The sequence below is a fragment of the Myxine glutinosa genome, chromosome 9 (assembly GCF_964187855.1).
Source record: "Myxine glutinosa chromosome 9, kmMyxGlut1.1, whole genome shotgun sequence".
Classification (NCBI taxonomy): Eukaryota; Metazoa; Chordata; class Myxini; order Myxiniformes; family Myxinidae; genus Myxine; species Myxine glutinosa.
This window is the reverse complement of record NC_136269.1, coordinates 6,672,952-6,686,754: the sequence shown is the minus strand read 5'-3', so window position 1 is coordinate 6,686,754 and position 13,803 is coordinate 6,672,952. Positions and strand designations below refer to the sequence as shown.

Below are 13,803 nucleotides of genomic sequence, written 5' to 3'. Positions count from 1 at the left end.
TGTTGGCTTAACGGTTAGGGTGTTGGCTTAACGGTTAGGGTGTTGGCTTAACGGTTAGGGTGTTGGCTTAACGGTTAGGGTGTTGGCTTAACGGTTAGGGTGTTGGCTTAACGGTTAGGGTGTTGGCTTAACGGTTAGGGTGTTGGCTTAACGGTTAGGGTGTTGGCTTAACGGTTAGGGTGTTGGCTTAACGGTTAGGGTGTTGGCTTAACGGTTAGGGTGTTGGCTTAACGGTTAGGGTGTTGGCTTAACGGTTAGGGTGTTGGCTTAACGGTTAGGGTGTTCGCTTAACGGTTAGGGTGTTCGCTTAACGGTTAGGGTGTTGGCTTAACGGTTAGGGTGTTGGCTTAACGGTTAGGGTGTTGGCTTAACGGTTAGGGTGTTGGCTTAACGGTTAGGGTGTTGGCTTAACGGTTAGGGTGTTGGCTTAACGGTTAGGGTGTTGGCTTAACGGTTAGGGTGTTGGCTTAACGGTTAGGGTGTTGGCTTAACGGTTAGGGTGTTGGCTTAACGGTTAGGGTGTTGGCTTAACGGTTAGGGTGTTGGCTTAACGGTTAGGGTGTTGGCTTAACGGTTAGGGTGTTGGCTTAACGGTTAGGGTGTTGGCTTAACGGTTAGAGTGTTGGCTTAACGGTTAGGGTGTTGGCTTAACGGTTAGGGTGTTGGCTTAACGGTTAGGGTGTTGGCTTAACGGTTAGGGTGTTGGCTTAACGGTTAGGGTGTTGGCTTAACGGTTAGGGTGTTGGCTTAACGGTTAGGGTGTTGGCTTAACGGTTAGGGTGTTGGCTTGGGATCCGAGGATCCTGAGTTTGAATCCCGGTCAATCGTTGAATTAACGCCAACGGGGTCGACTCAGTCCATCATCCTTCCGAGGTCGGCAAATTGCGCACCAGCGCACTCGTAATTGGGGCACTGCATCAGTGCATCAAACGCGCTTCCAGAGAAATGGTGCAACCAGCAGCCAAAGGCTGCATACGAAAACAACAACAAGGTGCTACACTGCTAAACGCCGCCCGCACCAGTCAGCCAAACAAAGGCTTTAAAAACCTTAATGACCAAATAGCAACCGACTCATTGAGAAAAGGAATCAATCCACGGACACGTTTCTGATTCAATGTCAGCAATCTCTGTTGAAATGCCTCTTCTTTGTGAGAAAGCGTGATAGAATGGGGGGTAGGGGAGCGCAAGAAAAATGGGGTGTGAGTGAAATGGGGGGCATAAGAAAAATGGGGAGAATGAGAGAAACATGGGCTGTGAGAGAAATGGGGTATGAGTGAAATGGGGTGTGAGTGAAATGGGGTGTGAGTGAAATGGGGTGTGAGTGAAATGGGGTGTGAGTGAAATGGGGGCTGTGAGAGAAATGGGGTGTGAGTGAATTGGGGGCATGAGAGAAAGGGGGATCATGAGAGAAAGAGGGGCATGAGAGAAAGAGGGGCATTAGAGAAAGAGGGACATGAGAGAAAGGGGGCCATGAGAGAAAGAGGGGGATCATGAGAGACGGTTTGGCGTTAACTCCCTTTTGATAGGCTGAGAGTGGTGGGGTGGGGCTGGGGGTAGCGGAGTGAGGGGGGTAAGGGGTGAGGAGGGTGGAGGAAGGATGGTGATGTGAAGAGTGATTTGGGACCTTAACCTTTTCTGTGAAGTCAAAGTGAAGCAATAAGCGTAAGAATGGAAAAGCTTTACCAAGAAAAGCCAAAAGTTTTTACAATTGAAAGCAATGAAGAAGTGACCTTTGGTTGAGGGAATTATTATAGGAAAAAATTATAGGAGCTTCAGATAACATCGTCATTCCAAGCAGACAGGAAAAAGTAAAAACTATGTTTGTTGTATCCGCCGATAGGCCGAATCTGGATCCGGACCGAAACTAAAATCTAACTTGTTCTTGTCGCCGAACCAGTTCATCCACCTAGTTTTGTCACAACGCATCCACAACTTTTTGAAATATTGTGCTCTACTGTATGTAGTATGCTACTGTTCATCCACCAGCCTGTCATCCTTCCGAGGTCGGCTAATTGAGTACCAGCTTGCTGGTAATTCCCTGTTTGTCGTTAAAGGCGGCAAAAAGGGTTGGCGTCAGGAAGGGCATCCGGCCGTAAAACATTGCTTCAAAAAGGGGACCGAAAAACAACAACAACCACGGTTCCCGAAAAAGGCCAACCCCCGCTTTGCGGGGAAAAATGGCCTCTAAAGGTGTTTTTTTTTACTGTATGTAGTTTTTGGCCTCATCACTCAATGGTGAAGAATCCATTTAAAATTATACTATTGTAGCGGTTACCGGAAGCATGACACAATTACCGTGCACCGGCCGATGACGCAACCGGCGAGCGGTCACGTGTCCGGACTCGCCCGGGCATGTCCAGACTTGCCTTTCTCGGGCGAACACTTGCCTTGCATACCACGCCCCGACGAGAGACGTGACTTACCTATTTGGCATACCACGCCCCGCCTGAGAGGCGTGGCTTTTGTGTGTTCAGTTAGCGATATAAATTGCCGCCCGTTTGAGGGGCGCATTCAGTGTGCTTTTGAGTTCTTTGGTTTTGAGCTAAATAAATAGCACGGTGAAACTTCGTTCCTGTGTCGTCCATTTTGTCTGGCTTTATCGTGCGAGCACAGCTCCCACAATTGGTGACCCCTTTCTAAGAACACGGCGATGGAGTCAGCTGCAGCTTTGAAGCTCCCGGGCTTCTGGGAGTCGCAAGCGGCCGTTTGGTTTGCTCAAGCGGCTTCTCAATTCGCCCTGCGGAAAATTACGGAGGACACGATGCGCTACCACCATGTGGTCTCAGCGCTCACCGCCTCCTCCGCTGCCCGGGTCCTGAGCTTCCTCCAGCACCCGCCGAACGCCGACAAATACGGCGCGCTCAAAGGCCTACTCCTCGGTGCGTTTGGACTCACGGACACCGAACGCGCACGACAACTACTACACCTCCCAGAGCTGGGCGAGGCCCGTCCATCCGAAAGCATGGACCACATGCTTGCTCTCGGTGACCACAGCCCGGACTTCCTCTTCCGCGAGCTGTTCCTCCAGCGGCTACCCGGGCAGGTACGGTTAGCTTTGGCTATTTCGCCCATCACGGACCCTCGCGCCCTGGCCAAGGAGGCCGATAAATTTTTCTCGGCCAGGCGACATGTCGGAGCGGCCGCCTGGGACCCTGGGCCGACCGAGGCAACGCCCGCGCCACGACCGGCACCTCCACCGGCCGAGTCCGCGCCGCTGACGGCAGCGGCCGCCACGACGCCCCGTCGACCGAACCCGACGCGACCGCCGGAGCCTCCACCAGAGTGGACCATGTGCTATTACCACGCCAGGTTCGGGCAGAAGGCCAGAACGTGCCGCCCACCGTGCACTTTCGGCAGGTCGGGAAACGACCAGGCCGGCGCTCGCTGCCTGCCATGAGCGTCGGCCATTCAGGCAGCCTTCTGTTTATCACGGACACGGAGTCCGGGGCGGCGTTTTTTGTGTGACACCGGCGCTCAGCTGAGCGTGATACCCGCCTCGGTGCAGGACAAACAGGCCGCCCTATGCGGCCCCGCCTTGGTCGCCGCAAACGGTTCCTCCATCCGCACCTTCGGTTCGCGCAGCGTCGCATTCTGCTTCAGGGGCCAGCGCTTCAGGTGGGACTTCATCACGGCGAACGTGCCCATGGCCTTGCTGGGTGCAGATTTTCTTTGTGCGCATGGGCTTTTGGTCGATGTCAAACGGCGTCGGCTCATCAACACGGAGACCTTCAGCTCGCTCGCTTGCTCATTGAGCGGCTCCGCTCTGACCAAGCTAGCCTGCACGCTCCCGGCGGTGGACGAGTTCACCCGCATACTCGCCGACTTTCCCGCCCTCACGCAGCCGACGTTTTCGGCCGTCGCCATCAAGCACGGTGTCGAACACCACATCCCGACCACAGGCCCACCGGTCTACGCCAGGGTTCGCCGCCTCGACCCGGCTAAACTCGCTGTGGCGAAGGCGGAATTCGACGCGCTGGAGCGATTGGGCAATGTGCGGCGCTCGAATAGCGCGTGGGCCTCGCCCCTGCACATCGTGCCCAAACCGGGTGGCGGATGGCGACCATGCGGCGATTACCGCCGCCTCAACGACGCCACCACCCCCGACCGGTACCCGATACCACACATACAGGACTTTTCCGCCCGTTTGGCAGGGCGGGTGATCTTCTCCAAGGTCGACCTTATTCAGGGCTACCACCAGGTAGGCCGGCCGACGTTCCAAAGACAGCTGTAATTACACCTTTTGGCCTCTTCGAGTTCCTCCGAATGCCGTTCGGCCTTAAGAACGCGGCCCAGGCCTTCCAGCAGCTGATGGACAGTGTGCTGCGCGATCTCACCTTTCTGTTCGTCTACATGGATGACATTCTCATCGCCAGCACTTCCCGGGCGGAGCACCTCGTCCACCTGCTCACGCTTTTCGAGCGCCTCGGCCAGCACGGCCTCATCATCAACCCGGCGAAATGCCAGTTTGGCGTAACGGCCATTCGACTTCCTGGGGCACCGCATCACGAAGCGCCGGGCCGTCCCGCTGCCTACCAAGGTGGAGGCAGTCACGAGTTTCCCGCGCCCCCGCTCCATCAAGGCCCTACAGGAATTTTTGGGGATGGTAAATTTCTACCACCGGTTCGTGCCTCGCGCCGCCCAACTCATGTGCCCCCTGTACGAAGCCCTCCGGGGCAAGCTGGCCAAGTACGAAGTCGCCTGGACCAGAGATGGACGCGGCGTTCACGGGCGCTAAGCTGGCCCTCGCCAACGCGACCATGCTGGCGCACCCGGCGCTCGACGCACCCATCGCCCTCACCACGGACGCTTCAGACTACGCGGTGGGCGCCATGCATGAACAGTGGGTGAATGGGGCTTGGCAACCGCTGGCCTTCTTCAGCCGGCAGCTTCGCCCTAACGAGCGCAAGTATAGCGCTTTCGACAGCGAGCTCCTCGGCCTTGACCTGGCTGTTCGCCATTCCCGCCATCTTTTGGAGGGCCACCCGTTCACGGCGTTTGTGGACCACAAACCCCTGGTTTTCGCTATGGCCAAGGTTACGAAGCCGTGGTTGGCCCGCCAGCAGCGCCACCTCTCCGCCGTGTCCTAATTTACGACGGACATCCGGCACGTCGCGGGCAAGGACAACGCTGTGGCCGATTGCCTCTCCCGGTCCGGGGCGAACACCGTCCACCTGGGTGTGGACTTCGCCCGCATGGCGGCCGACCAGACCGCCGACCCCGCGGTGCAAGCCCTCCGGACAGCGGACACAGGCCTGCGGTTGGCCGACGTCCCCTTCGAGGACACAGGCACAGTTCTCCTGTGCGACGTTTCACTGGGCCAACCTCGTCCCATCGTGCCCACCGGATGGCAGCGGCACATTTTTGACGCCCTCCACGGCCTTTCCCACCCGGGACGGAAAGCATCACAGAAGCTCGTGGCAGCAAAGTTCGTCTGGCACGGGCTCCGTAAGGACGTCCGCGACTGGGCCAATGCCTGTGTCGCCTGCCAGCGCGCGAAGGTCCACCGACACACCCAGGCCCCGTTGGCACCATTTGACGTGCCCGCGCGCGCGCGGCGCTTCGACCACGTCAATGTGGACCTGGTGGGACCCCTTCCCTCCTCGCGGGGCTTCACCCACCTCCTCACGATGGTCGACAGGACCACCAGGTGGCCGGAGGCCATCCCGCTGGCATCAACAACATCCGCCGACGTGGCGCAGGCCTTCATTGGCACTTGGATTGCCCGTTTTGGCGCGCCCTCGGACATCTCCTCCGACAGAGGCCCACAATTCACCTCCGAGCTTTGGGGCGCGGTCGCCCAGGCGTTGGGGGGTCAAGCTTCACTGCACCACGGCCTACCACCCCCAAGCCAACGGCTTGTGCGAGCGGTTCCACGGCTCGATGAAGGCCGCTCTCAGAGCCAGCCTCCAGGATGACGGTTGGGCCGACAGGCTCCGTGGGTCCTATTGGACCTCCGAAAGGCCCCTAAAGAGGACCTCCAGGCTTCCACTGCCGAGCTGGTCTACGGCCAGCCACTGCGCATGCCGGGCGAATTCATCCCTGATGCCACCGGCCCCTGGTCCACGGCTCGCCAACGCTCGGACCTCCAGGAGACCGCCAGGAGATTTGCCCCCGTGCCCACGTCCCACCACGGCTGCCCCCAACCCCACGTCCCCCCCAGCACTTTGCACTGCGGAGTACGTTTTTATCCGGCACGACGCACACCGGGGACCGCTCCGGCCGCCGTACAATGGACCTTTCCGGGTCCTGAAGAGGGACGACAAGTCATTCATCGTCGACATCGGCGGCAAGCCGGACGGCATCTCCGTGGACTGCCTCAAGCCAGCCCATTTGGACCTCGACCAACCTCCACGGTTGGCCCTTCCTCCACGACGGGGCCGCCCCACGTCAACCAAGCCCCCCGCCTGACCATCCACCGCCACGCCACCTACCACCCCCATACGAATCGCCAGGGGTCGTTTCGGCCGGGTCATCAGGACCCCCCTCAAACTGACTCTCCCGGTGCAGGTTAATTCTGGGGGGGCGCATGTAGCGGTTACCGGAAGCATGACACAATTACCGTGCACCGGCCAATGGCGCAACCGGCGAGCGGTCACGTGTCCGGACTCGCCCGGGCGTGTCAAGACTTGCCTTTCTCGGGCGAACACTTGCCTTGCATACCACGCCCCGACGAGAGGCGTGACTTACCTATTTTGCATACCACGCCCCGCCTGAGAGGCGCGGCTTTTGTGTGTTCAGTTTGCGATATAAATTGCTGCCCCTTCGAGGGGCGCATTCAGTGTGCTTTTGAGTTCTTTGGTTTTGAGCTAAATAAATAGCTCGGTGAAACTTCGTTCCTGTGTCGTCCATTTTGTCTGGCTTTATCATGCGAGCACAGCTCCCACACTATCTGGATTGGGATCTTCACCAAAATCGAAATGATTTGTCCTTGTGACACACCCAACCTGTCCACCAAGGTTTATCCTCGTCCGTCACAACGTTTTGAGATATGGTGCTAGATATCCTTTTTGACCCCATCACTCACTGGTGAAGAATCACTTTATAAATTATAGTACCTGGATCCGGATCCGCACATTCACCAAAATCTAATCATTTTGTCCGTGCCACAGCTACACAACCTCTCCACCAAATTTCGTCCAAATGCGTCCACAAGCACAACATTTTGAGACATCCTGGTCATAGACAGACAGACAGTGGTCAAAACATATCCTCCATCCACCATTGGTGGTCGAGATAATAACATCATTTTTCAACAAAACAAGTCACTTGTATTTTGTTTATCAAAGTACCTGCTTCGAGTGTTAAATGAGAAATAAATGTTTGACTCATGAGTGCGTGTCAGGCTTGTAATATACGTATAACTCAGGTGGCCAGGTGCTGTACACAGACCTGCAGTGGAGTCGTCAACACTTCTCGTAGGATTTCTTTGCAGCTAGGTTCTAACAGCAGGCTTAAACCAAGGAGCCGCTCACTGAAGGGCCGCAAAGGTGACAAGACGTGCAGCAACAAGCGGGCAAACTGGACGCGGAACGTCTCACGGCAGCTCGAAAGTAAGCGGCACCATTGCTGGCACGGAGCCAAGCCACGGGCACCCTCCTGGAAAGATTACATAAAGACTGATAAAAGCAATGTAATATGGGGATCCAAAATCAATGGGGTAATATGGGGTTCGTAATAATATGTAATACGGGGCTTGTCGGAAATTGATCGATCCATTGACCAATTGAAAACTGATTTGCCATAATCTTGCATACCGAGCCCAAACCATGTTGTCTGGAAGCGATTTGTTTTTGTTTTTTTGTATACAAGATCGAGGCTCGTGAAAGAGCGAACATTAATCACACAAAAAATTAAACAGACACATAAAACATATAATAACGGGAGCGGTAGACAAGATGGGGAGAGAGGGGGAAGCACACAGACCCAACATTTGAGAGCAGGGACATCGGGAGATCTGTGCGAGGGAGAGGGCTTGGGGGGAGGTGGCATGGGAAGGGGGAGGGGAGGTGGGAGAGGTATAACACACATTGACACTGCAAGGGCTTCCAGGAAAGAAGTCGGTATTTCACAAAAGTGGATCTGGGGTGAATTAGCGGGGGTAGAAAAGATCAAGGTTTTGGATGGGGGAAGATAAGAGTCCACCGACATAATCTCTGGCAAAACAATTTACATAAATAAAATTTGAAAATTTTGCATTTCAGTTTTACCTTCGTACTTTTCTCAAAATAAATGGTAAGTTTATAAAAGTTTAAGTTTGCAAAGATCACCTGTATCTCTTGTTAAGTTTACAAACATCACCTGTATATCTTGTACTCTGCTGTCATACAATTAATCACTCTCGACTCTCACAAGCCTCTCAATACAACTCCAACGCAACTCTCAGTAGCTCTGATCAGGTCATTCCAGCCTGCCTCTTCTCCTCCGGGAGAGCGTTTAAGATCTGAGCGCACATACGTCGTTCCTTTCTGATGGAAGCCACTCCGTAGTTGCAACACGACATCAACGTTTGCTTCTTTGTGGCAGACAATCATCTTGTTTAGCTGTCCTTTCATTTAAATCCCAGTGATCATTATACCAAGAACCAAAGAAACAGGTCGGAAAGCCACTCTCGGTGTGTGTGACAGAGAGACTGCCACAGTACAAGTACCTGTGTTCTTGTGCAGGAGGAGCTGCTGGGATTTTTTTTTCTGGCAACTTCCAAATATAATCATGGCACTTTGAAAGACTGAATAAAATCTTCAACAGACCATTGGCAGCCAGAGATGATAACAATCCAGGCAACAGTCCAGTCCAACAACAGATAACAGTCCAGGGAGGCAATTCCTACCCAAGCTTTTGTATCTTTTTGGGGAGCAGACGGTACCCCTTCCCATCTCTTGTACTTGAAACCTTCCTGACAACATCACATCTGAGAAGCATGGTGACCAATTGACGCTATAGTCCATCAGATTATTCAAAGCTATTGATCCAATCATCCTGCTCCTAATGATGGTGCTTCTGCCTCAAGATGGCTATCCTGCTTGTCCTATGTACACGCACCGATACAATGTTAAATTAGAATGACACTCTTCGTTGTTACGACGTTGACTGATATGCCTCTGATGCCTCTGTCCACATCATTACATCATTATAATACTTGTACCAAGTTTGCTTTAGATACATTCAGCTTTTCTCATATTATCACATTTTTACCTGACATAACCTCTGGACCTATGACCTCTGGACCCCAAAATTTAATCACTTCATGCTTACATCATTATACATACGTGTACCAAGTTTGAATTAGATTACTTCAGCCGTTCTCAAGAAATAGACCTATTACAGACGTTGACTTTCACCTTTGACATTTGACCCCAATGTCTAATCAGTTAATCTTCACATCATTATACATACCTGTACCAAATTGCGTGACTATTTGATTATTTTCCGGACCACGCCAGGTAACTCTGCTAGTTATACATACCTGTAAAAAGTTTGAATTAGATTACTTCACCCACTCTCAAGTTATAAACTTATTACAGACTTTGACCTTTGACCCCAAAGCGTAATGTGTTAATCTTTTTCTACAAACCTGTACCAAGTTTGAATTAGATCACTTCAGCCGTTCTCAGGTTATACACCTATAACAGACTTTGACCTTTGACCTCTTCGCCCCAAATTTTAATCAATTAATCTTTACATCATTCTACATAACTGTACCAAATTTGGTGAGAAACCCATCACTGGTTCACAAGTTATCGCGGTAACAGGATTTTTACCTAACATGACCTCTGACCTTTGGCATTTGACCTCATGACCCCAAAATCTTATCAGTTCATCTTTACCTCATTATTCATACCTGCACCAAGCTTCACTAAGATCCCTCCGGCCGTTCTCAAGTTATCGCGGCAACGAAAACCTATGACGGACAGCCGGACGGACAACCTGAAAACATAATGCCTCTGGCGACTTCATCGATGGAGGCATAAAAATTGCATATCCATATTCCATTAAACTCAAAAATAAAAACTCATTAAATTATAGCAATGGCTTCTCGCGTTGGTTGTCATCTCCATATGCGGGTTTTAGGAGGTAGGAGGAAGTTCGCCCAGACCTCAAAATTTCCACCTCCTTTCTCGATAAAGGATCATTGTACATGAACCAGATTGTGAAACTTCATTCTCATAGATTTGTTCCAAGGGTTGTTTTTAGAATCCTCACTGAACCTCTGACAGCCTCCACTTGGACCTCGTTGGTCGTGATATTCCCCGGAATGCTTTTTAAGTACTCCGTGAGGGTTTTCCTGATCATCACTGTTGCTCTGGTACAATTTCAGCTTTCTTCAATTTCCAAGTCATCTTGACCTAAATTTTCAGCTCCTGGTATTTGAGTATTTTCTTGGTTTCTGAAGCATTTCGTCCAAAGTCATTGGGAACCGAAGCCTCAATCAATCTGCATCCAATGGTTCAGTCTGTATCCAACGATGCCCAGTAAAATACCCAGTTGACTTCCACCAAGCTCAGTGTTTGTCTCTTCTAAGAGTCTGTAGGCCAAAGTGTTAGAGATGTGGAGGTGGCAGCTCCACTGTGACCCTTCGATCCAGGAAAACATAAATAAATAATAAATAACATTTATTGTAAAAAGATATGGCAAGCTTTTCTTCCACATCATGGTAAACAAGACAGCCGGCTTAATATTTCCTTAGAACAATGATGTTCTCCAGCATCTTCTGTGGAAATCATTGCATCAAAACTGCCATATATAACCAGATCTACCTTTGCAAAAAATAGAGTCCATAACCATGGATCCCACTGCCTTTGCTCTTTCAACTGTTACCACAAACCCACCACAGCATTCTTTAGGCCTTCCGCCATGAGACGAAACACTCCTTCCTGCAAAAGAACTCGTGGGGATGTGGTCTCATGCACAGCATCATCAGCTGGTTGTTCTCTGGTCTGTGGCCATACAAACACAGGTGCTGCAGGCAGATCTCCAATGTCTACAGCATCGTAGGATGTATCTGCAAGGTTCATGAAAAGAATGAACATAGGTAGGGGTTTTTTTGTATACAGAATCGAGGCTAGTGTAATAGCTAACACATTGAACATGAAAATATGCACAGACACGTAAAACATACAATGAAGGGAGCGGGAGACGAGAGGGGGAGAGAGAGGGAAGCACACAAGCACAACAACAGTCGAGAACAGGGACGTCAGTAGATTTGTGGAAGGGGGTGGCCTGGGGAGGAGGGACGCGTACACGGTATAAAGCAAATGAACACTACTAGGAATTTCAGGAAAGAAGTTGGGGATTGAAAGAGGTGGTTATGGTGTTTTGGGGGGACAGAGCACAGACAGAGCAGGGGGAGCAAGGCCGGATAGGGGTCGGTAGAAGACAGAAAGACCACCTACCTGCCTGCGATAAGAGAGAGAAAGGCCCTCAGAATCACCTTCATCGCAGGAGATTCCAATGATTCTGAATACTTTGGTTTCAACAGCGTGAAGCCGATCTAGGTGTGAGGCACGAGCATCAGCCCAGAGGGGACAGCAGTATTCCATTGAGTTGCGGATGAAAGCTTTGTATGTGGTGAGGAGCTTAGAAGTGCCCAGAAAGGACTTCACAAGACGGAGGATGCCCAGTCGGCAACTGGCTTTGGAGGCCAGCCTGGAAATGTGGTTTTTCCAGGAAAGATCATGGCAGATTGTGAGACCCAAAAGCTTTAGTGACAGAACTTCTTCAAGAGGATTGTTCAGAAAGTAGATGGGAGGGTCGTCCAGACGGTCTTTTCGGAGAGATAAAGTGAAAGTGTGAGATTTCTCAGGATTGAAAGACATGTTCCACTTGTTTGACCAGTTTGTGATATTGTCCAGGTCTGCAGAGAGTGAAGAGGCTGTTGCCTGCTGAACTGATTTGAGATATGGCGCGGCAGAGAGTGGGGTCATCAGCAAAGAAAAAGAGAGGATTTTCCAGAGAGTCGGGGAGATCATTAATACAACAACAACAACATGCATTTTAAGGCCATTTTCCCTGCAAGAGCGGGTGTTAGCCTTGCGGTCCCCATGACAATCTTCTCCATTTTGCCCTATTTTCTGCATCTCTCCTTGTTAACCCCCTTGCCCGAATTTCTTCTTCCACCATCTTTAGCCAAGTCTTTCTCGGTCTTCCCCGTCCTCTACTTCCTTCTACATTCATTTCCATCACTCTCCTCAACCAGTCACTTTCATCCTTCCTCAACACATGACCAAACCATCTCAACCTGTTCCTCTTCACAGCATCAATCACAGGCTCTATTCCCATCATCTTTCGCAATTCATCATTTGTCTTCCTCTCTCTCAACGACACTCCGCACATCCGTCGAACCATTCGCATTTCCACCCGTTCCAGCCTTCGTTGCTGCTCTACATTCATGACCCATGTCTCGCTCCCATAAATCATAACACTTCTCACACATGCAGCATACACCTTTCCCTTCAGCTTCAACGACACTCCCCTCCTCATCAGCACGCCACTCAGTTCCCGAAACTTCTTCCATGCACATCTCACTCCAGCAACCGTTGCCGAGTCTGATCCACCTTCTCCATTCAGCATGTCTCCGAGGTAGCAAAACGTTTTCACACCTTCCAGCTTCACGCCGTCTCCAAGATCCAACTCAACATTTCCTCCATCTGCAGCTCCCTCTGTGCACACCTTACATTTGAATGTAGCTGCCACACTGGTTAATGACCCTCTCAGACCACTACATTTTTGATGACCCCACTCAGCGCACATTGTACATTGAATGGAGTTCACTCCGACACCCTTCCTGCACACAGCACATGGCCACTTCCCAGTTCTTTCTGGATCATTAATTTCTGGATCATTTCTGGAGAGATCATTAATGAAGACCAGAAAAAGCACAGGGCCCAGAACCCTGCCTTGGGAAACTCCAGCCTGAACAGGAAGGGAAAATGAGAGAATTCCATTCAAGGCCACACGTTGACTGCGACCGGTGAGGAAGTCCGTAAGCTATGCGTGGTTTCCATGGATACCATAAGAGTAGAGAGAGTTTGGTGAGCAGAGCGGTGTGCCAGACCGTATCGAAGGCACGTAATATGTCAAGGGAGACAGTTCTGATTTCCTGTTTGGCATTGAGGACCTCCATCCATTGTTGAGACAGCAGAAGCAGCATGTCCAGAGTAGAATGAACTGGTCTGAATCCAAATTGATGATCCGAGATCAAGCCATTGGAGAAGAGGAAGGATTTGATATCAGAAGCAATGATGGATTCCATGACTTTCCTGATAATTTGGAGCAGGCTGATTGGTCTGTTGTTGCAAGGATCTTTTTTTGCACCTTCTTTGTATAAAGCGGTAATGTTGGCTGATTTCAAGCTGATGGCAGATGACCTTGAGCAAAAGAGAGGGCGAAGAGAATAGAGAGAGGGTGAGATAGAGCGGCAGAGCAGGATTTTAGGACCCATGGGCTGATGCCGTCTGGTCCAGTTGCAGAATCAGATTCGAGGGTTGACAGAAACTCCTCCATCTTGTCAGGAGAGAAGGACACAGAGTCCAGGAGCAGCTGGGTTCGACTGGGTAAGGTGGGTACAGAGATAGATGGGTTTAGGACACAAGATTTTGAGGCCAACACAGAGTTGAGGCATTCAGCTTTTTTACGTGTGGAGTCAGCTGTGTAGCCATTTGAGGTAAGGGAGGGGATGGAAGGGGAACAAACACCAGAAAGAGATTTGACCAGATGCCACCAGGATTTGGAGGAGGGAGACAGGTTTGAGAGTTCAGTCTTGAGAGTAGAGAGATATTGTTTCCTGGCTCTCCTGAGGGTAGACAC

At 51.3% G+C, this 13,803-nt stretch overlaps 1 protein-coding gene across 1 annotated transcript in view; it reads right to left on the bottom strand.

The window, feature by feature from the left end:
• Positions 1 to 13,803, bottom strand: part of LYST (lysosomal trafficking regulator) — a 457,799-nt gene that overhangs the window by 113,321 nt on the left and 330,675 nt on the right. Inside the window, exons 32-33 of the mRNA XM_078785068.1 lie at positions 10,827 to 10,999; positions 7,390 to 7,596 (exon numbers count right to left, since the gene is read on the bottom strand). Coding sequence (XP_078641194.1) covers positions 7,390 to 7,596; positions 10,827 to 10,999 — 380 coding nt within the window. The remainder of the gene's footprint in view (positions 1 to 7,389; positions 7,597 to 10,826; positions 11,000 to 13,803) is intronic.